This window comes from Coturnix japonica, chromosome 10 (assembly GCF_001577835.2).
Source record: "Coturnix japonica isolate 7356 chromosome 10, Coturnix japonica 2.1, whole genome shotgun sequence".
NCBI classification, from domain to species: Eukaryota; Metazoa; Chordata; class Aves; order Galliformes; family Phasianidae; genus Coturnix; species Coturnix japonica.
In genome coordinates, this window is record NC_029525.1 from 10,390,835 (window position 1) to 10,414,036 (window position 23,202).

Sequence of the window (23,202 nt, forward strand, 5' to 3'; positions counted from 1 at the left end):
GCATTGCGTTCTGTCTGAAACAGTAAACAGATTATATGTCCTGTAAATGCTGTTCTTTAACTGATGTTACAGCTTATAGCTTATTATATTATGGCTTATTGTTGCTAATAAATACATATAGTTCAACAGACTTAAATATGATAGAAGCAGGCAGGGGCATTGTAAGCATTTTGTGCTTTTCCCTGTTTTCACATCTGAGCTCTATTTGCTTCACAAACAACTTAATCAGTAGGTTGGTCAATTCAGAGCACTGTTGTTCTTCATAAAAAATGTTTTGGATGCTTTTTTAATTTTTTTTAGTATGTTTATGTAAGTCTTCCTAAGAAGAGATCTTGCATGTTGTTTTACAGAACAAAGATTTACAGAGAATAATACTTTACTATCAAAGGGAAGCAGAAAAAAACGTGTCCTAATGGCATCTGGAATCGGTACAAATGTTAGTGTAGTACCTGGAGATCCTTTAAGAATAGGTATGTTGTCTTTTATGCTTTCCCATTTGAATGATCACATTTGTTCATTAATAAAGAGAAAAAAGAAGGGGCCCATGGTGAAAGTGGGGATGATTCCTAAGAGTCCAGGTTTGGGGGGTTGCATAAAGGTGGATTCTGGAGTACAATCCTAATTCCTTTTAAATGATCGCTCTCCAACTACTCCTATTCAGTTATATATTAAAGGAATATGTAAGATCTTGCTGCAAGGGTGAATATAAAGAGCTGTGATAGCTGCATGCAAGGTGAAAACCCTCAGGGGATGGTCAGGATGACAGCTTGGACTTCAGTGAATTTATGAATGTCCTTGATTTTATTTAAGCTAGTGAGGTCTTTTGTGTAGAATATCACTGTCTTACATAATTATGTCCAAACTTCCCAATGCAGCTGCTGTGTTTAGTAAAAAATGCTAAAATACCATTAATTTTTAGGTTGCCCTGTGCTTCCCAGCTCCAGAAGCACTGTTCACTGGCTCTTCAGAGGTAATCCAATTGAGGAAGTCAAAACCTTGGAATACCGAATCCTGGCTGGGGGTCGCATCCTGGAGGTGAACACCAACTCGGGTCACTTCGCTGGGCAGTTCCAGTGTTGGACTTCAGCTAGTGCAAAACCAGTGTCAGTTTGGGTAAATGTCAAGAAGGAAGGTTTGTTGAAAATTATATGACAAATTCTTATATATATTTTTTTAATACTACTTTCTTTTCACTCTTAATGGACTTCCCTGAACCCTAACCTGCTTTTATAATGAGAAAGTAATATGCTAACATGTTTAACTTCACCTGTATGCACAATCCCACCTAAGCCAATAGACAACATCCATTCTCAGAGTTGAATTTGGGCAGGCAGATGTGGGTTTGCTCATTTCTTAGTGCAGCTGCTGATCTCAGAGGATGTTGGCTCAGTAGTTGTCTTGCTGCTTGAAATCAGGTAGGTTTTCTCAACTTTAGCAAATCATATCAATTGCTACCAAACTGAAGCAAATCAGGCTTTGAGGCCATCTTAAGACAATAAGAATAGCTTTGTAATATTTAAGCATCATTACAGTATGGTTGCCATCTTATTATAGTCGCCCTTAAACATACCAGTGCAGTGAGGCACCCTGCGTGTTTATCAGTTTAGGTTTTAAGTCTTGTGAGAACATTTTATAATGTCCTCCAATGTGATGTGCTTGTGCACAATTCCACTTTCATTAGGAAATTTCCAAACATGGTGGAACTGAGGATTGCAGATGAATGAGCAGCAGCACAGTAGGCTGTGTCTGCAGACATTTCAAGAAGCATGTAAATATTTAAAGCGCTGTTGAAATTAATAGCATGATAACTACTGGGCTTCAAAATTCAGAGTTAAGAACTTTGATCCTAAGATCCTGGCAGCAAAACACAGAATTCCATTTGACAGGTTAATAAAAAAAGCAAACATCCTCTGTATTCAGGGGATGCAAAACAGATTTAAAAAGAAGTCTGTTGAAATTGAAGGTTCTCATGTATTATTTATCTATTAACTGTATAGTTTGGCTTATTGTGGGTGAACAAAGGAATGAAAGAAGATTTAAGATGAGATGTTGTAAATACCCTCAGGGACAGCCACTGAATCAGTTTTGTGAGTGAGACTGAGTCTGTGTGAATGAGGTGGCAAAGTAATGTTACTGAAGTATAACTATGATCAAAATGTTTACTTTTGGTAATAAGTCTGAAAATGACATCTAAACATTAATGAAACAAATCGTAAAATATCCTGATAGAACTTATCAAAGAATATGTCCGAACCTTGATACTAATTCAGACCTCATTAGAGTTAGAATTTCTGGGCAGGACTAACTGGGTATTAAACTGCATTGATCTGTATTGTCCAGCTGAACCGCTTTTTGGTCACCCAGTACCCTTTCCAGCAAGGCTGGTCAGTATTCTGGGAGGATTCCTTTTTCCTTTCATGAGCTCTGACTCTGATTGTTGCTTTTGTAAACGTTTCATCGCTGGGATAGCCGTGCATTTTTAAGGCTGCAAAATCCCCTCTGGTGGTTTTTGCACAGTAGGCATATTGAGGGTACTTCTGAGTAGTATCTTCCTAGTTAAACAAACAATACAGTCTCTCCATCATAGTTGCAGTCAGTAAATTTAACTGTTTCTACTTTGAAAAAAGGCCCTTTTGTATTATTTTAAGAAACCCAGAAGTAATAAGGAAACATTGAAAAACAATAAGTTAAAGAATTCATTATGTGCTGGAAGGGTGAGCCTGTGGACACAGCTGGTAGCTATCAATTATTTTTGGTTATTACAGAAAAATCTGACTCCTTCTGTGATCGCATAAAAATCTGTCAGCGTTGCACAGTACTTCATCTTTTACCAAGTGTCAGGGAAAAAAAAGGTGGGGGAAGGGGTAAGTGTGGGATTGTGACTAACTATAAAGGTTGTAATTGTTAGAGGTGATTGATTTTCAGTGTAAAATGGTCTTCAAAACATGTTTCTTTTTCATGTTGCCAGAGGCCTCCGTGGCAAACTAATTATGCGTTAAGTAATTTTCTGTAGTTTAGCACACGATTTTCTTAAACCTTGAAAGTTGTGCAGTGTTTGGAGTAAGGTGAGTTTTCTTTAGAATAAACCTAGCGTAGAGCAGCAGGAAACCTAGAGAGCCTGATTTACAGTTTCCTCTTTTTAATGCTCATTGTATAAAAACGTTATGAAACTTGTAAAAGAAGTTTATCAGTTCCTACCGTGTGCAGACTCTGCCCTTCAGGTGCACATGTGCTGATCCCATTCGCCTTCTAGTGAACTTTGTGCTCATATACAGAGGCTGAACTTCAGGGGAAGTGGGGTAGGACTGCGTTCTACTCTGCCTTCTGGTTCCTTCCCACAAAGCTGAAATATTCACTTTCCTATGGGGACTGTGATGTCTGTCTCACTGCCATATCAATTAATGTAACACAGCTATGTTTAATGCTTCTCTTACACACTACTTTTGGTTGTGTTTCTTATTGATAATTAGATTATAAATGGGAATATGCTGAGTGGAGCACTTGTTCTGCAAGCTGTGGCAATTCAGGAACCCGCTCCAGGAAATTACAGTGCATGAATTCAGAGGAGCAGAAAGTAAATGAATCATTTTGCAGAGATCTGCAAAAGCCAGCAATTATTTACCAGTCATGCAACAGAGATGACTGCCCTGCCAGGTAAACTCCTGCCTACTGTATTTCCATGTGTTCTGTCTGTATTAAGATAAGCTCGCAATCTCCTGAAGTTGCTTCTGTGTTTGCATGCTGAGTAGAAAATGTGGGTTTTATTTCATTGTGACCCCTATAGGATGAGAGGTGTGAAAGCAGATCACAGTTGGGGAGTTTGTGATCCAGATGAATAAATTAGGCCATGTACAAGTCCGTGCTGCTGTAACAAGTCTTGCTGCTACCACACTAACATTGTGAAAGCTGCGGGAGTCCTCTGAGATGTGCTTGTTGTGAGGAATCTGTGCCAGTGTCCTGAGAGAAAAATCATTTACAGCAGCCAGGATGCTCATAAGTGGAGCCTGTGTTCACCTCCTGTTCCTTCATGCTGGCAGAGAAGCTCTGAGCTGTATAGTTATCTGCAATGCTTCATTTGTCTCCAGTCCTCCCCCACCCCAATACAGTGTCACACTTGTTGCATGTGCTTCTCTGCCACTTTTCTGGCTGAATCAGCTCATGTACTTAGAGTTCTTGTGGCAGAAAATATTTGTATCACAGGCAAATATACCTCCATAGTGTCTGGTCCAAAAGCCCAAATGTTACCTGTGTATTTAATTGGTTGCACTGGGCATTCCATCTCAGCAAGGTGCTGCTCTGGATTTTTAGTGAGAAGCACTACATGCATCCTCTAAACAAATGCCTTCAGTTGCTTAAAGGGATTGGCCTTCACTTGTCAGCAATATAAAATCCTTGAGAAGTCATGCACGAGTTTTGGAGCTGTCCTTCACTGGAAAATTTTTGGGAAGAGGTGTTAAGACCTTAAGTGACGCTGTGGGAGTGCATCTTGCCAGTATGTTCTGAGCTCTTCCCTAAGCACAGAAAACATAGCAACAGATAAATATCAGGATAAATTTGTTTATATTCATTACTAGAAGCCAAAAAACCAGATCATCCTTAATTGCAAGTCTGAAATTTAGCCAGCCCATAACAAGTGAACTTTTTGCCAGTGGAAATGTACTAAAATAGTAGGAATAGTTTGAAACACAGAGTCTCAATTGCAGCACTCCCTCTAAAATCCATCCATTCAGAGCAGAGGAGACAGAGTTATGAGGATGCTGCCATGCATTTAATCTGCTTTTCTCCAGCATAGCTTCCAAGTACAGTGAGGTAAATGTAAAGAGTTTAGGCACGTATTTAACTAGCATTGTAGATGTTTGCCGAATCTGTGCATTGCTGACATGCTGTGCGTGCATTTGCAAAAGAACTTGAGCTTTAAAAGGTAAATTGCAGAAGATTAATCTTCTTTGAATCAATATGAAATCTTTGACTGTAAGAAAATAAGTGCTGAAGAAAATAGAATCTTTTTCCGTTTATCACAGTGGAGCTACAAATAGTCTCGTTCCATGTTTCTATCCTAGATTTATGAGAAGATGAAGCAGAATAAATTATATTGCCACTTGCTGCTTCCCTGGTAGGGTTCCTGGCTGTGAAGGCAGAATAAATCTTTGCAACTTCTAATGAATGAATAAAACATTTTGGTTGAGCCATTATCTAGCAGAATCTTGATGTAATAAATTTGGATGAGTTATGACATCTAATTCTACTACTGCATTGATAGTAACTAAATCAGTACCAGGCATTTTACAGGTTATAGAATAGCAGGCAGTGCTTCCCTGCAAAAGGAATAAATCAGCAGTGACTGTAGGATTTACCCACTATCACCTCCTGGGTAACAGTGAGTGAGCCTATATTGAGATGCACATATCTTAGAGCTCAGTTAATCAAGTTCCTAGAACCTTGGATGAGGACTGAAAAGGATGATTCTGCCTTTTCTCACATCTAAACTCTAAATATCCACCTAAAAATCACAATGCCAAGCTCTCTTGGTTTTTATTTGCAAACAGGTCACTGCAAACTACCAGCAAGGTTGCAAGGCTTTCATATTTCCTATTAATGCCTTTGTGTTCTTGTAGGTGGGTAACTAGCGGATGGTCTGAGTGCTCTGCAACTTGTAGCAGTGGTTTTCGCTACCGGCAAATAACTTGTCAGCAAGTAAAAGCCAACGGCAGCGTGGTGACAGTGCTGGCAGGTGCTTGTGTACACCAAGATCGCCCCGTGGGAAGGAAGCCCTGTATGGGTTATTCATGTACAGCAGGGACAACGCTGACAAAAGAACAGGTAGGTTACAGAGTTTGTGTGGAACTTCCTCATATTGTGAAAGACATCAGTGTAATCATTCAATTGTCTGAACATCTGTATTGTTTTGCTGCTGCTACATTACCACCTTGACAGTCAAGCTGGAGGCTGGTGGCACTAGCTGTAATTGCCTTCAGAACAGTGACTTAGAAATCCTTGTTTCTTGTTTGTGTATTACTTTAATTCAACAAAACCAAAGGAATTGAGAGCAGAGCACGATCTGAAATCCAAGTGTTAGTTTCAGTATGTTTTATGACCTAATCCGATGTTATCAATTCCAATTTTAAGCTATTATATTGTTTTCATTACAGTCTTAGAAAAACACAGTTAATGCAGCTGAACTTATGAAGTCCTCAAAGACAAATGTGTGCTTCAAAAGCAGTTATCCTTATTTAATGTGGAAAACTTTACTTCCTTATGTTCTGCATCTTTTCTTAATGCAGTAACCTTTTTAATACGACTTTTATGATTGTCAATGCAGTATTTACTGTTCAGTAAGCAAAGTAATGAGTGAGAATTACTGTTGCCATATTCCAGACCAGATATTAACAAGGCAAGGTTGTATATCTTTCTGAATGGGTGGGAAGGTCAGTATCTTGGAGAACCATGAACTGAGGACATGGACCGAGGGCTGAAGGCAGTTATCAAGATTTCTGACTGGGTTGTGCAATTGAGTAGCTGCCCAGAAGTGTGATTCTATTGTAATTAACTTGATGGTTTCTTTTTCATTCTCACCTTCTTTTTTGTCTTCTTTTTCAGTGTTCTGGTTCCTGTGTAGGCCGCCCTGTAGCTTCACAGCATCACCACTTCTTATGTCGATTTCATAATGGATCTTTGATGCCAAACTCTTCTTGTGATGAAAGAAAGAGGTACGCAATTAGAAGCAGTACAAGTTAAAGTCTGTAGATGATCAAATTAAAGTTACGAGATCATAATCATACATTACACTGTATAAATGTTCTAATTCTTCTCATGAATTGAATACAAGGAAAGGGGACAGTAATCCCTGTTGTGTACACAGGGAAAGTTCAGGAACCCAAGGAGAGAAACTGATTTGATCATTGTCCTCCCCTGTGCTGATAGCAAAGCTAGAAAGAGAGTGAGAGAACCTTGGCTTCAAAAGAAAGCACAGACTGGAGCAATCTGTCATAACTTAGTTACTACTGCTGAGCTAGTTCCCTTCTGCTATTATTGTTATTCAGTTCTGTGGCTGAAGAGGTTTTATAAGTTTTCCTGGGCTTTATTTTATAGTCCCTGTAAATTTACAACTCAATTTAATTAAAATTTAATTAAAATTTATTACTTAAATAAGGTGTGCTTATCCAGATAAATAGACTTAATTCTGCCTTTAAGTTTTGTTAAAGGAGTAAAAGTTACGATGGTTAAAGGATGTATTTAGGTCTAAAATTGAATGGATAAGTGTTTTTAACTCAACCTTTGCATTCATTATTATTATTTTTGTGGGCATTCTGTTAATTTGTTTTACTGTCTCTAAGTAGCTCATTACAAAAGGAAAAATACAGGTTTTGCATCCCCCCTCAGAATGTTAATCACTTGGGGCAATGCTGTTGCACATGGATGGAAGGCAGTGTCTATAAAACACTATAATTTAGTTAACACTTAACATAGTGATCAGGGGAAACAAAACCTGTGCATAGGTAGGGCAGTGCAGAACAAACAGTGGCTGGGTATGAAATGTTTACATGGCAATGTTTTTCAATTATAGAACCCAGCTCTTCATGTTTTTTACTATAGACATACCTCTGAGTTGTGAACATTACAAATCATTTTTGAGGCACATAGAAGGAGATTTGGGCTGAAATGCCCAAAAAATAAAATGCTGAAACCTCCATTTACAAATATAAGCCAGGATTTCACTTTGGCAACTTCAAACGCTTAAGAGGGTTCTGTGTCAGCATAGTAATATTACTGGTGTTCAAGAAGAGCTTAAAGCACCTGCAGCATGCAATATTCAGCCTTTCAGGGTCAGTAAAATTTTCCAAAAGGTAAAACATTATTTCAGGTTTTGGTTTAAATGAACAGATGCTTGTCTTTTGTCATGAGCAAGGCATGATGGATGGGCATGGTGTGAAGTTCAGGAAATTGAACTTAGAACAAAACAAATGATTCAGAGGATTCTTACATACTGGAAGAGGCCGCACAAAGAGGTTGTGGGGTCTTCACCTTTGGACACACTGGAAAACAGACAGGAGATGAGCAGCCTGATCTTGTTTACTGTGTGATGAGCAGCAGGCTTGGACTGGACAATCTCCAGAAGTCCCTTCTGTAATCATATGATTCTGTGCATAAAAATCAGCATTTAACTGCCATTTGTTTTTCCCCACAGATCGGCTGTCAGAAGAAACTGTTCCTCTGAGGTATGTGATGTCTATTGGCGGACAGGACCTTGGAGGCCTTGCAGTGTGCAGTGTGGGAGTGGATTTCAGTCCAGACGAGTGTACTGTGCACACAGAAAGAATAACAAACTTGTGGCCGATCAGTATTGTGGATGGAAGAAGAGACCAGTGAGTTGGCAGCACTGCAGTGCCATGGCCTGTGGCAGTAAGTAAATATTTATTTCTATCTATAGTGATAGTTTCCAGCACTTATATTAGAAAGTGTCTCACAGTCGTATGCTGGTGATTCTGCACGCATTTGATTGTACATCTCAGAGGTAAAACTGAACTCTCCAAGCAACACTTGGTAATGCTGGGGTTAGTTTTCTCCATGGCTAGGCTGGTTTGATATTTAAAGCCTCAAAAGCTCTTTTAGAAGCAGGATTAGTAGGAAGTTGTTTTATGCAAACTTCCCTATATGACTGCCAGCTGTGAGTCATTCATGAGTCTCTGAGCAAGCTGTTAATTCCTGCAAGGTGGGGTAGGTCTCTGAAATGAATGCAGTGAGATCACACCACTTATGTGTGACCTACTTTAGCTCTTGTCAGAAATGTAAAGTAAAATAATTATGAAGCTACCAGTAACCCATTGGTTGTTATGATGATTTCTGCTGTTCGTCTTGTGTCCATTGTCAAAGTTTTTTAACGTTTAAATATATTTTTCAGAAGATGAATGCAAGGATACAACTCACTACTGTACATTCGCAAAGCAGTTGAGGTTATGCTTGATAGACGTCTACAAACAAAGATGTTGTCAGTCGTGTCAAGAAATGTAACTTGTCTACGGAAAATTTGTGATGCTGCAGCGAAGAGATGAGAAGAGAGGTTCATTAAACTGTCCTGCTCCAATTATATACCTGTAAATAAGACATCAGTCATAACAGTTAAGTGGAAACTTGGGGCTAATGAAAAAAAACAGTATTGCAGATTGGTAGGCTGGGCAGGGTACTTCTTCCAGGAACTTTTATTATCCACTCTTTACAGTGGAACTTTTAAGGTGTTGAACATCTCCATGTTTGAATTAGGAAATCTGGTTTTGTAGACAAAGCAGATGTCAGCAGAGTTTTCAGAACAGAAGTAGATCTGTTTTGAAAAATGAAGTGTAGTTGTCTATAGTTCTGTTCTTCTGCTCAGTCACTGAAGTACAAAGTTCTGGCATGGTTAGACTTTGCTACTGATTTTGAATTAGACACAGGGCTTCCTTGTCAGAACTGTGAATCAAAAGTTTGTCCCTATCACAGTAAAACAGAGAGCCAACAAATGGCCAAAAATGCGTCAGATTTTCTGTCTTAGGTAAATACTTTATTAACAGGGAAAAAAGTCCAAGGAAGAGTTACTAATTATGAAGATATAGAAGTCCAAAAAAATCAGTTTTGAGCAGTTTTCCTTCAAGATGAATTTTTATCATGACTGTTAACCATGTGAATCTTTGCAAGCTGAGGAATTCTGGTTATGGAATTTCTGGATATCTTATTTTCTGTCTTACAGATTGTCTCATTTGGGCTGTAAGCACAGGGAACCCCACAGAAGGCAGCAAATAGCTGCTTTGTTTTTTAATGTAGTTTCCACACTACTGCGCTTCTTGGAAGCCTGAATGTGAGTCTAGACTTGGATCTTTTGTTACATTACTGAACTACATTACATTTTAATTAGTGCATGTGCTGTCAGAACAGTTTTGGAAGCAGCATTCCTGCACTATGGGTGCGCATCACTGAAAATTAGATTAGCACTACTGTATAGAAAATGTTTAATGTGGACTATTGTGTCCAAGGCTGACTGCAAGGTAAGGATATTCCTAATCATTACCTTTTTAATCAGTGATGGGTCTGGATTGTTTAAGCAGTTTCTTAAATTAAAAAAACAAACAAACAAACAACAAAAAACAAAATACCCAAGACTTTTTGTAATATACTTTTTGTAGATATTTATTGTCTGATTTAAAAGTGCAATATTTTGTTTTGTACAGTGTTTAATAAAGATTTTTGGACATATATTTTTTCTTATTACCAAAATTTCTTATTCATATTTTTCCTTTATATTTAAAGTTTTCAGATGTTAACACATAGCATTCTTTGGTTGCTTTAATTTTGTCTCTGGTTACATATGCATGCTATACAGAAGCAGTGCTGTAAATGTTTGTTATTGCTCTTGGCATGACATTCCTTTGTACATTATTTTATTGCTTCTGCAGTAACTGAAGGTGTCTGATACTTTGCTTCCGTCAGCGTAGTTTTGATATTTCTGAAATAAACTCTACTTTGATTATTCAACACCCTGATTACTCAGACGTTCTTTATTACTGTGATTTTCATGGTAGTCATGCTTTCATTCCAAGGGTAACGCTATCAACCTACCACGTCCATCATACTGGGATTTTTAAAGCTTAGCTCTTACTTTTGGCAGCTGTTATCAGACAGATTCTCAGCTTTAAGAAGCAGCAGAGATGTGACCCAGCTTGAGCAGTCAGCTTTAAGTCCTGGAAATCTAGAATGAGGATTCTGTAAAAAGGTGGAATAAAGTTTGGTTTCTTTGTCAGTCCTTCAAAGCGTTCACTTAGAGCCAGTGGAACAGCTCCATGTTTTATATTTGGTGGATGGTGGCAATAGCTATATGAATAAATTTGTTTCAGAATCTCCAGAATGTGTAATGGATTTTAGAAAAGACAGTTCCTGTAGTGGAAATGCTAAGTCACAGCTTGAAGCAGTGATTGAGCACCTGGTGGGAAGGCAGGGCCAACAAGGGGAGCTCAGGTGCATGCAATGCAATGCCATGCAGCTGAGTGACCAGAAGGGGTGCAACCAGAATCCACCCCTTCCCAGACCTCACTTAAGGGTGGACAGTGAAGGTGAAGGAATCTCTCTGGAGATCCCCACCTACTTGAGGCCTACTAAGGGTAAGAAGTTTCTTTCCTTTGTTTCTATGTCCACAGCTGTTATGTTGGAGCAAATCCTCACTTGCTACAGCCCAGGACTTGGTGCTACTCTGCTGTTGTTGCACTTTTCATTGTGTTATGGTTCCATAACTATTTTAAGTTGAAAATGCCTAACAATGAAATGGTATTTTAGAGTTAGCCTGGATTGTAGCACTTGCAAAGGGGTGTGATTCCATTTAATTTTCTTTTTTGACTCACTCTTTCTTTGTCTGTAGCCTTCAAAAGAAAAGAACAATTAGTGTGTGATAAGCGCTTCTGGGACAGCTTATGAATCCATAAGTAACTTCCACTTACACATGTTAGCTTGATATCATAAAATACTGCTTTAACAAAAACTTTTTGAGAAACAGCTCGCTGTTGATTTTGTGTGTTTTTCGATATTATCTTCCTTATGAAGAAGTTGACCTTAAATATTTAATTAGTGTCTGAAGGTTTATAATATCATTTGATGCTTTTCTTGGAAGCATGATCTTCAGGATGTGTTTTTTCTACTGTAACGTAATAAGGGTGCTTTCCTGTACTTTAAAATACAGGAGAGAGAAAATTCAAGGGTAAAACTAGAATATGTCTCCTTCAACCAAAAGAAGTTATCACACACATCTGTAGAGGAGCCCTGAAAAAATATATCTGAATTTCCACTTGAAATTTCTTTGTATTGTGCTGGTAGGTGGCAGCAAATGACTTCCCACCAATTAAGGGAAAAAGGAATACGTTAATTGGGTACTGCAAAACCAGCTGTGTAAATTACAGAACACACCTGGGGTTTGCTCACAGGCCCTGGGGAGGAGCCATTGCCAGCAGAACATGCAGGAATGCATAACTACATGGGTTCAGGAAGCATTTCTCAGGGATTCTTTCTTCTTTCCTGGAAAAGAGAGCTGGGAGGATATTAGGGGGTTCTGTAAGTGTCAAATGAGGTATGAATAAGGTGTATATGTGTTATTAATTGCATGTAGGAAGTGCTGTCAGGTGTAACTGTGGGATGTTTTGACTTCAGCTGTGGATAAACAGAGAATGTGTGAAGTTTCACGAAGAGCAGCGTCCGTGGTTTGTCTGCTTCTATAGTACAGAAGGATGAAAGCAAATTAGTCGTTCTGTCCTTCTTTTCAGGCAAACCTGTTTCACTCTTCATTGCTCATCTCCAATCCTACAGCTGAGGAAATGAGTAGTCTCTAGAAAGAAAAGTTTAATTGAATTGCCATTTCATTAACAGAGTAAATCATGTAACAAACAGATGCTACGAATTACCTAAAAATATCTGATGCTTTATTATACTCAGTTCAGGTTTCCTCCTTACATAAGATCCAGTTCCTGCTTTCAATATCTATTCAGTGTGAAACCAGGCTCTCAGTTGCACATCTCAATGTATGCTTCTTTTTATTTGTAACTCCACATACGCTTCTTTCTGCCTTTTTCCTGCCTTTTTCAGACTCTCTCTGCAATGAACCTTGGCAATCTAAATCCACTCAGCTTTAGATATCAGCAGAATCCAAAATTGCTGTGGATGGGCATTAAATTTTTGAGCCTTGTTCTCTTTTCTTTCTCACTGTTTGCGTGTTTAAGTACAATAACCATCATCTATGAAATCTCACTGAGAAATTCAATTAGCACAACAGCTTAAAAAATTACTGATGTGGAAGGAGAGGACGTGTCAAAGTGTATCCTCTCCACTCTATTACTATCCTATCCACTCTATTGATGAGATGAAGAACTGGGATATGCGAGTTATTATTCAACATTTTATTTGATTACTCTGAAAAGCAAAATGCTATTTATAAAATGCAACTACAGTGATTTGACTTGCAGAAAATCATTAATGGGAAAGTAGGTTTCAGAGGGAACATAATGAAATCTGAGGTGTCAAGGAACCTGGAATGCACAATCAAAAAAGGCTTGATTCCATGTAAGATTAGTCCTACAAAAACAGGCACATCTCCAGAAGTATTTCAGTAGTCTTCTGGTTTGACTTGATTTCCTTCAGCTATCGGTCTATATGCTTATCAAATCAGAACTTGCATTGTTGAGGTTGCTTTGATGTAATCTGAAGAAAAAGAACAGGTAGCGTTCCAGGTATTTCACCAGGATGCTTGTGTTGTAAGTATTAAGACACAACAGCCACTTCCTTAGGGATGTGATTGCTGTTTAACTCAGAAAATTCTGGAGTGAGCTGGCGGAAGAATTTATGACCATGAGAATCTGTGTTTACGTAAGTGTAACCTGGAGGAGATGGGTAATTTGCTGGGCAGATCTCTTGTTTCTTTGGAGTATATTCGGTGCGATACATAGTTTCATCCTGAAAATGAGCTGAATTAGGAAGAATGACACGCACAGGTTTGAAACTTCGAGTTGGAACGATGTGATGTGGTACGTAATGAGATTTGAATGTAGTTAAATCATAAAATTTTCCTGTGGGTTTGGGGATTTCCTGTTGTTTCTTAATAATTTCTTGCCGGGAGCTGGCCCAGGCTTTAAAGTCTTCCTTCGTAGTAGTATTCCCTTGGAAAGGGGCGCTGCTTCTTCTTGTGTTAGAAATTGGCCTTATAGGTACAGTGGGAGAAATCTCATGTCTAATGTAATCAAGGCGGCTTGTGGAGTTAAAGTCCATGTTACCCGGGGGAGGAGTGTACTCTTTTGATTTGCGTGCCTCAGGCAAGGAGACCTGCCAGGGCTGAAAACGATCCTGGAATTCAGTGACCCCACTAAAGTGATCACTGGATTGGACTTTTGCATTTTCAGGCTTGCAGCTTCTTGCAAGTGGCCCAGGCAGCCCTTTAAAATCATTCCGGTGAGTTGTGAGATCTTCAAAGGGTTGGTTGCTTGGCTTATACTCTTCTTTCGATTTTACAAACTTTGGTTCTAGTTGATGAGCAATATAGGAAATGCGGTGACTCGTAGTGCCGTCGAAAGGCATGTCTGAAAGTTTGGGTACACGGAGAGGTTTGAAACTTTGTCTAGGATTCAGTTCCCTAGGAACAAAGTCATCTTGAAATGTAGTAGGATTTCCAAACTTCTCTGTAGGTGGGTGGTAGACGTGATCCAATTTAACAGGTTCCCTTCTTTGAATTTCCCATGACCTATAGTCATCTTTAAGGCAAAAGCAAAACTTCATGTAAGTGTTATTTCTTAGGAATGTTCCTTTGAAATTAAGACAACTTCTGGTACTAAGCCTTGCAAACTTAAGAAAATGGGTGTGAGTTAGAGAGATGTTATCTCTGTGATGTGACAAACCTGTCTTCTATGAACAGTGTGACAGAACCAGAAAAATGTCAAAATAAAGCACCAAATACTATTTCCTCAAGGAAAAAGAGCGTTCTGTATACACACTAAATTTTCTCCACTAACTGTTCTATATGTTCTTGATATACTGTGAGTTTAATAACAACAAACTTATGTCTGAGCCTAACAAATGTGTGTCAGCATCCTTCTAGCCAAAGAGTCCCAGGGGTAGCTTTTCTTTAGAACTTGTAAATGTCAGCTCTAAACAGCTTTATTATGCCCAAACTAAGAAATCCAGTTTCACATCTCTAATAAAGAAAACCCAGAAAACTACCTTTGCCTACTCATCTTTCTAAAGATGGCATTTGTTATTACCTTGATAGGTCGGTATGGTATCCAATTTTCCTCCTGTAGTGTGCTTTCTCTCTGAAGGTCTTACTAACATCACTGGTTGGATTTCATGAGCATTATAATCTTTCTTGTACGTGGTTCCAAGTTCTAGCTCTCCAGTCTTTGGTTTATATTCTTCCTGTACCCGAAATGGCCGTTTCACAATATCATATGGTAAATAATCAGATCTGAATTGAGGAAGAGGAAAATACTGGTTAAAATACATTTTGCTGATGGAGTCACCCTTGTCGTTTTCCTGTTGTGTGGGGAAAAAACAACCCCCCTCTCCCTCCCCTTCAATGAGAAACTATGAGAAATGTTATAAAGCAATAGGAAAATACATTGCTTTAAAATGCTTACTTAAATGTTGTAATTCCTTCCATTTTGCCACGATGCGCTTGGTACTCTTGTTTAGGCTTAAGGCTCCGGGCAGGAGAGATGTTGCTGTACTTGGGGTATTTTTCCACATATTCTGTTGTGAGGTGCAGCTGTTGTCCGTTATCATAAATCCTTGTAGGCCTATGAGGGCAGCGATGGCGCCTGGGCGAAATACATCAGATGAGATCTTTTTAAGAAGTCTCATTTAAAGGGAAAAGTAATTTCTTATCTACTGGGAATGAATAACAAATGAGGAAGACGGTTCCGTGTCACTAGATTGCGTTTAAAGGGGTTTTTTGTTTCTGAGCACAAAATATTGTGCTAATGGAACAGACACAGAGAGTGCAAAAGTCTTAAAGCTTTGAGCTGAAAGGAACTTCTGAGCTGTAAAAATAGAGACATGCCCAGCACTGGACCTGAGAAATATTGCATGTTTAGTAAACTGATCTTTAAGCACACTGAGCACTTCAGTGGTTTCTGGCATTAAAACTGCTATGTGAAAAGATCACTTAATAGGCACGAGAAGCGATTCAGCCTAAAGAAAAGGAATCTGAATAGATTCTTAGAAATATGTAACAATTATTTGTATCTAACGGGGCTCAAGACTGCAATCCCTAAGCATGAACAATAACACTCAGATTCAGCTCTTAGTGGATTCTGTATGTTATAATGTGAAACCTATTCTAAGAGGTGTGTGCATTGCAATATCCAGGTAACAGTGCCAAGTGACCAGGCTTCCCCTGAATACAAACACTATAGCTACACCACAGCAAACAAAATGTGTTGCCTAAGCCAACAACAGCTTGAGTTTTATTGGCTGTAGAAACTTTAATGATATTTATTTTAAGCTATGTACTTTGTGGTGTTTTATTCAATTGTTCTGTGGTTCTATGAATCTAACTGTTGGGGTTGGGGGAGACCTGGGGAGATAATCAAGTTGAACCCCTGCTGAAGCAGTTCCCTGCAGTAGGTTACATAGGAAAGCATACAGACAGGTTGTGAATGTATGCATCCATAGGAGGATCTGCTGCTTCTCAGAGCAGCCTGTTCTGGTGCTCAGGCTCTCTCCTAGTAAAGTTCTGCCTTATGTTTGTATGAAACTTCTTGTCCTCCAGTTTTTGCCTATTGCCCTTTGTTTTATTGCTGCACAGTACTCAAAACAGCCCAACCAGACCCCTCTTCAGGTGTTTATAATCAGTGATGAGATCCCCTCTCAGCCTTTCCTCACAGGGCGATGCTCCAGTCGCTCATTCACCTTTATATCCCTCTGCTGCACCTTTCCTATGACACAGCCGTCCTTTAGGAGCGTGGAGCCCAGAGCAATGTGCAGCACTGGGGCAGAGCGGAGCACCGTGCTCGTTCTGATGCTCTCCAGGTCCTTTTTCTCACAGCTCCTTTCCTCACCGCACTTAGTATTTGCGTTGTAAGAAACAAATCGATCGTGTGAGCAGCGCAGGCACTTACCCGCAGGTGCAGATCTCGCACAGACACCGCGGCCGCCCCATGCTCGGCTCCGACTGAGGCAGCGCTCCGTCACCCAGCAACGGCGTCCCCTGGAGCGGCCTATGCCGGCCGCCGTCCGACGTCACGGCCCGCGGGGGCGGAGCGGGTTTGGGCTTCCTGGTGTGGAGCACCATCGTGGTGGTGAGTGTTTCTCCTCGGTGGGGCCCTCGCCCTGCAGTGGGAGCTGTAGGGCCGCTCCCTGCCCGGCTTATGTAACGAGGAGAGCGGCGTTCGGCGTGTGGTGTCTCAGCTGAGCGCTTCCCTCTGTCACAGGGCTCAACCATGGTCCTTACGAGCGTGGGGAAGATGATGGGCCTCCAGCAAAAGGCTGCCGGCATCCGGAACATCTGTGTGCTGGCACACGTGGATCACGGTGAGCGAAATCGCGGCAGTCATCGCTGAATGTTGGTGTGAATGAACACCTGCATGTTTAGAATGGCAGAATCCCTTCCGGCTCCAATGATTTCTGATGCTGTTCTGTGCTGTCGTTAGCAGTTGTGATGCCGCCGCATCGTTTGCTGTACTAAAACTGAGTAACTTGTGTTTCCTTTCAGGCAAAACCACCCTAGCGGATTGCCTGATATCCAGCAATGGGATCATCTCCAGCCGCTTAGCAGGAAAGGTAGAGTTACCTGCTCATCTGTAACATGACAGAGATGATGAGGTACCCCCCCTTGTCTTGTGCTATTTCAGGGCAAGTTTAGCAGATCCAATTGCGAGATCTGTGCTTTTCCCCATGGTTCCTTTCATCTGAGGGTCAACCTGGGACTCTTCTAGTTCTCATGAAAGTTAGGTAGATAAGGGACTAAGACGCTGATGTGATTGATGGTTTAGTCACCATTCCGCTCTGTGTTTAAAAACTGTTTGGATGTGGTGCTCAAGGACATGACTTAGCAGAGGGTTGTTAGACTTGGGTTGTATGGTTAGGACATGGTTGGACTCGATGATCTTTAAGGTCTTTTCCAGCTTGAGTGACTCTGTGATCCTTGTCTTTGTGCAGTTACGCTTGTTAGCGTTTGATAACTTGTGAAGATAATTCCCCATATCTATTCCTTTGTTTTTGCCCTCAGCTGCGATATATGGACAGCAGGGAGGATGAGCAGGTCCGAGGGATAACGATGAAATCTAGTGCGATTTCATTGCACTTTCAGAAAGGTAAGATGTTGATGGCAGCAAGTTCAAGCTGATTGACTGATGGGAATTTTCCCCGAGTCTCCATTGTCACTGTTGAGATCTAAAAAGATCTATGTAAATTGTATGTTTCTGTGTTAGCCACGATTCTGCAAAGTCTTTAGCATGTATCCAAATGTTAACCAAGGACAAACAGTAAGACAAACAGTATCTTTAGACTTCCTTGATAGCGATGTATTTGTGCAGGGATACAGTTAATTCATCTTAAAAGTTGTGAGTTAAATTGCCTCATGTATAAGCCACTGGATGCTACGCTGTTTAAGTTTTTATTGAGCTTAAGAGTTACTACAGATGTTGTCCTTGGAAATCAGTACTGGCTTAGCAGTGTAACAACCTGGCCAAAATATGTATTTATGGAAACTGTTCTGAAATATTTATTGTTTGATCCTAGGTGGTCAGGAGTATCTGATTAATTTAATAGACTCCCCAGGGCATGTGGATTTTTCTTCAGAAGTATCTACTGCTGTCCGACTCTGTGATGGTTGCATCATAGTGGTGGATGCTGTTGAAGGCGTCTGTCCACAGGTGAAATAAAAAGCACATGAGAGAGAACAGTGTAGAGTGAGTAAGCAAATCAGAATTGTTTGTAAGTCTGAATATATTATGTGGAAATAAAAGATAAGCTGGCTTAAGGAGTTCTGGAAAACTTGTAATGGATGATCATGTATTCAAGGTCTGAAAGAGGATAATTTTATTTATTGGTTTTGCTGTAAAACTGAGTAAAGCTGTTGAGTGGGTGTAGTGGTGTAGGGCTGAAAAACTGCATAATTTTTCTGGTAATAGAATATTTGTATACGGAAGTTAATGTCTGAAGCAAGTTAGTTAATATTGTGTGCTTTTGGAATACTGAAAATGGAAGTATTATGCAAAATAATGATTTTGTGGTTGTTTTTAATGACTTTTATAGGAGTATGGGTTAGTTTGGTGGGCTTTTTAGCTATAAAAATATCTTCTGTAATAACTATCCCTGTGGAACTGTAACATTCTCTCTCTTGTGGTGTTAAGCTTTCTGTAATGGGTTTTCTTTTCAACTGTTTTTTTCTTAATAGACTCAAGCAGTTCTACGACAGGCATGGCTAGAAAATATTCGTCCAGTATTGGTGATAAATAAAATTGATCGCTTGATTGTGGAGCTGAAGTTAACCCCTCAGGAGGCATACATGCACCTTAAGAATATTTTAGAACAGGTATTTTCATGCTTTAGTGTCTCATTTGGTTGTGAGTTCCCCCAGCCTTGTCTCCATTCTTGAACTGAGAAAGATTGTGGTTTTCAATGGTTTATAACTGCAACAAAACCATCTTTCCTTATGCTGTGGAACCGAGCACTGGTACAGCTTGTCTCATTTAACCAGCTGAAAAGGAAATGTATCAATGATATAAGGTTCATTCTGAATGTCTTTGATGGGAAAAAGCAAATGAAATGTTGCTGGACAAGCTGTCATAAATCCTTGTTGTATGTCTTACCCCGATAAATTGTCTAAGCTCCTTTGAGGCCAGACAAATATCTTTAGACTGTTATTGATAATGATACATTTATGCCAGAATGAAGTTAACTCTTCTGAGATTGTAAGGTAAATTGCCTTCAGACTCTTTTCAAAGTTCTGTTTTTGACAGTTATCTATATGGTTTCCCTTTGCCCTCTGTTGCTGTTGTTTGTTGGCAGTTATGAGTTTATATTTCATCATTCCCTCATCTGAGAAGCGCTGGGTTATGTGTAATGATCTAAAGCTGATTTAATCCTGACATGAGTGAGTGAATTGGAAAACCTACTCTGAGCTGAAATGTTAGTCCATCAAATTCCCATGGTCTTCAGATTGACAGGATTTGATACCTGAGATCTGTGTTTTAAATTGCAGAGTGGATCTTAAGTGTGCAAAAGTGTTCAAAAAACTCTCTGTATTTTGGAGGGTGGGAGGAATTGTGTTAAATTACAGGTGTTGTAAAGGAGTGTACAGATCTTTAGGTGATTTTGCCTGCCCTTTCATAGATAAATGCAGTCACTGGATCACTCTTTACCTCGAAAGTCTTAGAAGAAAGAGCTGAAAAAGAAGCTGAAAATGAAAGTAGTTCTGACACAGCAGCTGGAGATCAAATTTATGACTGGAGTGCTGGGTTAGAAGATACTGATGATTCCCACCTCTATTTTTCTCCAGACCATGGAAATGTGGTGTTTGCCAGTGCAATTGATGGCTGGGGTTTTGGGTAGGTATTAAGTTTGCTTTGATGCCTTTTTTTGATATGTGTTTGCCACCGGTAACGTTAAATTTGAGGTATTTTGGGTTCCTTCCTTCTGCTGATTTTTCCTTCTCTGTGCTATGCAACATTTTATCTGTCCTCATATATATGTATATACATCAACACTGTACAGCTGGAAACACTATGACTGAACTAGAAGTAAGAATGTGGGGATAGAACAATTTCACAAAATTACCAGGCTGACTGATCTGAGTCTGTGATAAGTCCTGTTTTGCAGTCCTGTTCTTAGTAACCAGTTTTTGAGGGCAGCATGCTGTAATGAGGATGACATGTGCTCTGTTCTGACTGCTGGCCGCAAGGTGGAGTCCTCAGCTTTAGCACGAGTCTGTAATTAGAGATTCACCTGGTAATCCAGTATGTTTCTTGGATGTTTTAAACCTTTAAATAAATTCCAGCATTCTTAAGTCAAGCTCAAGCTTTGATTTGGAATTTACTTGGTGTGATTTTAGTCTTAACTTGAGCTCTTATCACTGCAGTGAAGGAAACTGAAAAAATCTCTTGAAACTTTTGCATTGTGGTGCATTGTTGCCTGACAGCATAGCTAGAATGCTAATATTAAACCCAGTTCACCTTTCATCTTCTCAGAACCAAAGTGTTAGTTTTTGTTTGTATATATTTCCTTTTGCAGGCTTCCAGAACAAATGTAAGCTGCAAATTACCTAACAGTATTCATGCAGTTCTAATCCATTTTCACATCCACTAAGGAATACATTTGTATTCTGACTTCAGGCTTTGAGAAGTTTACAATGGTTATATCCCCTCAGTATTAAAACTTGTGTTATTTTATGGGTTAGACATGTTGTTATTTGTAACGTTGCTTTAAGTGCCTGAAATAGGCACAATTGCCATCATTTGATGGCTAAAGTATGACAAGAGAAAATACTTGATTTTTAATTCTTGCCATTCTGTCACAGTTAAATGTGTAACAGGAGCTCTTTTATAGAGTCAGATAGACAGATGTGACTTTAAATACTGAAAATTTAGTATTGTTTCTGATATTTTTCTCGAGGGGTGGTACAGATATTTGTTTAGTTTGAACAAGTTCAGCCTTTGAGCTGACTTAAAACAAAAACATACAAATACTGCTGGTGTTTTTGAGCTGTTGCCATTGGATGTTTTTGTTGGTGTAAATGTGAAAAAACAGGGGCTAACGTGAAGGCAAACTGGGGGAGAAAAAAAGGGAGCAAACCAAGGTCATGATATTTGTGTAAGTTGTCACTTGCTTAGGCTGACAAGCACGTGTAAACAGCATTACACTTCAATCAAGATGCATTTTGTTTCCTTTCAGCATTGAGCATTTTGCAAAGCTGTACAGCCAAAAGATTGGAATCAAGCCTGCATTGCTGCTGAAGACTTTATGGGGAGATTATTATCTGAACACAAAAGCAAAGAAGATAATGAAAGGTGATCAGGTAGGGAGATTGTCAGAACTGTTACCTGGGGTTTATTTAGTTGTTGTTTTCCAGCTTCAGAGGTTCAGGATACAGCAAAACACAGAAGATGAATGCAAGTCTGGTAATTTAGGAACCAGTGTAGTGAATGGGCCTCTGTCATTTGATTTGAAAAGTGCTTCCATGGCTTTTGATTTAGGATTTCCATGTTTAACTGAGGATTTAGGATTTTATGGAATTTTTTGCCATAGTGAGATGTAAATTGTAACTGAATGCTGTGCTTGAAACACCAGCATGAGAACTGTACTTTTCTGGGCATGTTTCTACCACTCAGGGGGCAGGAGTTTCCCTATTTTCATCTGATGACTTTTTTCTTCTCAGTAGGTGAGAATTAAAGAGAAGATAACAGTGCTCAAGGTGGATGTATTCTGTCTTTATCTGGCTTTTTCTCTGAAAGTGAAACGCTTATACTGCAATTAATTAACAAAACTAACCTGGAATTTTATGCCCTTTCTTAGACAAGGGTTGAAGCAGGGATCTTGTGTAGGAACAGGAGATGGGGTTGGTTTTGAATAAAGATTTTACATACTACTTATGAAAATGCTTAATTAAAGAGGAGCCTTAAGCCTGCTGGAAAAATGCGGAAGTGCTGATAATTGGCTGCATGTCTTTTCATGTTCTACCAGTCAAAAGGAAAGAAGCCCTTGTTTGTGCAGTTGGTGTTGGACAACATATGGAGTCTATATGAAGCTGTTATGAAAAGGTGAGAAGAAACTGTGAAGCTTTCACAGAATCCCTTACCAGTGGTTTTTTGAACTACTGTAGCGAGGAATGCATGTTAGATATTACCAACATGGCTTATATTTTTCTTACAGAGATAAAGAAAAAATTGAGAAGATAGTAACCTCACTGGGCTTGAAAATTGGTCCCCGGGAGTCACGGCATGCAGACCCCAAGGTTCACCTTAATGCCATCTGTAGTCAGTGGCTACCTATATCTGATGCAGTCCTTTGTATCCTTCAGGAAGATGCAGCTTTTTGTTCTATTGGCGGTTCATAGACTTGAAAGAGTGTGTTTTAATTGCTTAATGATTTGGCACATTTGATACTAGTGGTAACTAGTACTTTAACAGGGCTGTTTTATTTATTTATTTATGTTTTCTGTGATGCCTCCATTCCTTAGTAGTATCTGCTTTCTTCATTTCCCTTCTATCATAGCTTCTGTTCTGATGTTGTTTTTCAAGATGTTAGGAGTGTTAGAAATAAAGGCCAAACTAATGATAGCTTGATTTGAAAACAAACTAACAAAAGTACCTGAGATGATAATGAAGCAAAGGACAATGCGGAGAAGGCAGCTTGTGCTGCATACTTTCTCATGATATCTGTGTGTACTGATGAAGAAGCTGTGAATAATCATAGGAGGACATTTACATTAATGTGATAGCAGGGAACAAGTGTTATCTGTAATACTTATCAAAGGCAGAGCTCTGTGATTGCCACCAGGAAGGAAGAAGTTCATAAATTCATAGCATGATTGAACATTCTTCTGTTAGACAGAACATCTTAAATATCTTCTTTCAATAACTATATGCAAACATGTTAACTTTATTAATCAGTAGATATTATTATTATTATACTTATTAATCAGTAGATATGTGCAAGTTAATGATTTACAAACACTAGCTCTATAAATTGTCAGTTGTGCAGTTCCTC

At 39.3% G+C, this 23,202-nt stretch overlaps 3 protein-coding genes across 10 annotated transcripts in view; 2 read left to right on the forward strand and 1 right to left on the reverse strand.

Annotated features, from left to right (window-relative positions):
• Positions 1–10,505, forward strand: part of ADAMTSL3 (ADAMTS like 3) — a 172,682-nt gene extending 162,177 nt beyond the window's left edge. For 5 of the 6 annotated variants that reach the window (XM_015873010.2, XM_015873009.2, XM_015873011.2 and 2 more), the window contains 7 exons: positions 351–470; positions 920–1,132; positions 3,471–3,654; positions 5,616–5,820; positions 6,598–6,707; positions 8,186–8,400; positions 8,900–10,505. In XM_015873010.2, coding sequence (XP_015728496.1) covers positions 351–470; positions 920–1,132; positions 3,471–3,654; positions 5,616–5,820; positions 6,598–6,707; positions 8,186–8,400; positions 8,900–9,009 — 1,157 coding nt within the window. In that variant the 3' untranslated portion in view covers positions 9,010–10,505. Of the gene's footprint in view, positions 1–350; positions 471–919; positions 1,133–3,470; positions 3,655–5,615; positions 5,821–6,597; positions 6,708–8,185; positions 8,401–8,899 lie in introns of those variants that run through there. The other variant, XR_001557485.2, reaches the window with a different exon arrangement.
• Positions 10,506–11,071: 566 nt separating this feature from the next.
• EFL1 (elongation factor like GTPase 1) overlaps positions 11,072–23,202 on the forward strand; it is a 59,986-nt gene continuing 47,855 nt past the window's right edge. Inside the window, exons 1-11 of one of the 3 annotated variants that reach the window (XM_015872991.2) lie at positions 11,072–11,126; positions 16,620–16,793; positions 16,926–17,025; positions 17,207–17,274; positions 17,723–17,807; positions 18,235–18,368; positions 18,893–19,030; positions 19,831–20,045; positions 21,388–21,511; positions 22,177–22,253; positions 22,366–22,502. In XM_015872991.2, the coding sequence (XP_015728477.1) occupies positions 16,935–17,025; positions 17,207–17,274; positions 17,723–17,807; positions 18,235–18,368; positions 18,893–19,030; positions 19,831–20,045; positions 21,388–21,511; positions 22,177–22,253; positions 22,366–22,502 (1,069 nt within the window). In that variant the 5' untranslated portion in view covers positions 11,072–11,126; positions 16,620–16,793; positions 16,926–16,934. Of the gene's footprint in view, positions 11,127–16,619; positions 16,794–16,925; positions 17,026–17,206; positions 17,275–17,722; positions 17,808–18,234; positions 18,405–18,892; positions 19,031–19,830; positions 20,046–21,387; positions 21,512–22,176; positions 22,254–22,365; positions 22,503–23,202 lie in introns of those variants that run through there. The other 2 variants (XM_032446760.1, XM_015872992.2) reach the window with 2 other exon arrangements.
• SAXO2 (stabilizer of axonemal microtubules 2) lies at positions 13,267–16,936 on the reverse strand. The gene is made up of 4 exons (XM_015872993.2): positions 16,614–16,936; positions 15,132–15,311; positions 14,757–14,959; positions 13,267–14,249 (listed from the first exon to the last, which is right to left on the reverse strand). The coding sequence occupies exons 1-4, from the start codon at positions 16,934–16,936 to the stop codon at positions 13,267–13,269; spliced, it is 1,689 nt and encodes a 562-aa protein (XP_015728479.2).

What these genes read in the sequence shown, in the direction of transcription:
- SAXO2 (XM_015872993.2), bottom strand. Translation starts at nt 16,936, where the DNA reads ATGGTTGAGCCCTGTGACAGAGGGAAGCGCTCAGCTGAGACACCACAC. An exon ending in TGCGAGATCTGCACCTGCGG is followed by an intron (nt 15,312 to 16,613) that starts GTAAGTGCCTGC and finishes TATTTCGCCCAG; the next exon opens with GCGCCATCGCTGCCCTCATA. An exon ending in TACCATACCGACCTATCAAG is followed by an intron (nt 14,250 to 14,756) that starts GTAATAACAAAT and finishes TTTGCCTTAAAG; the next exon opens with ATGACTATAGGTCATGGGAA.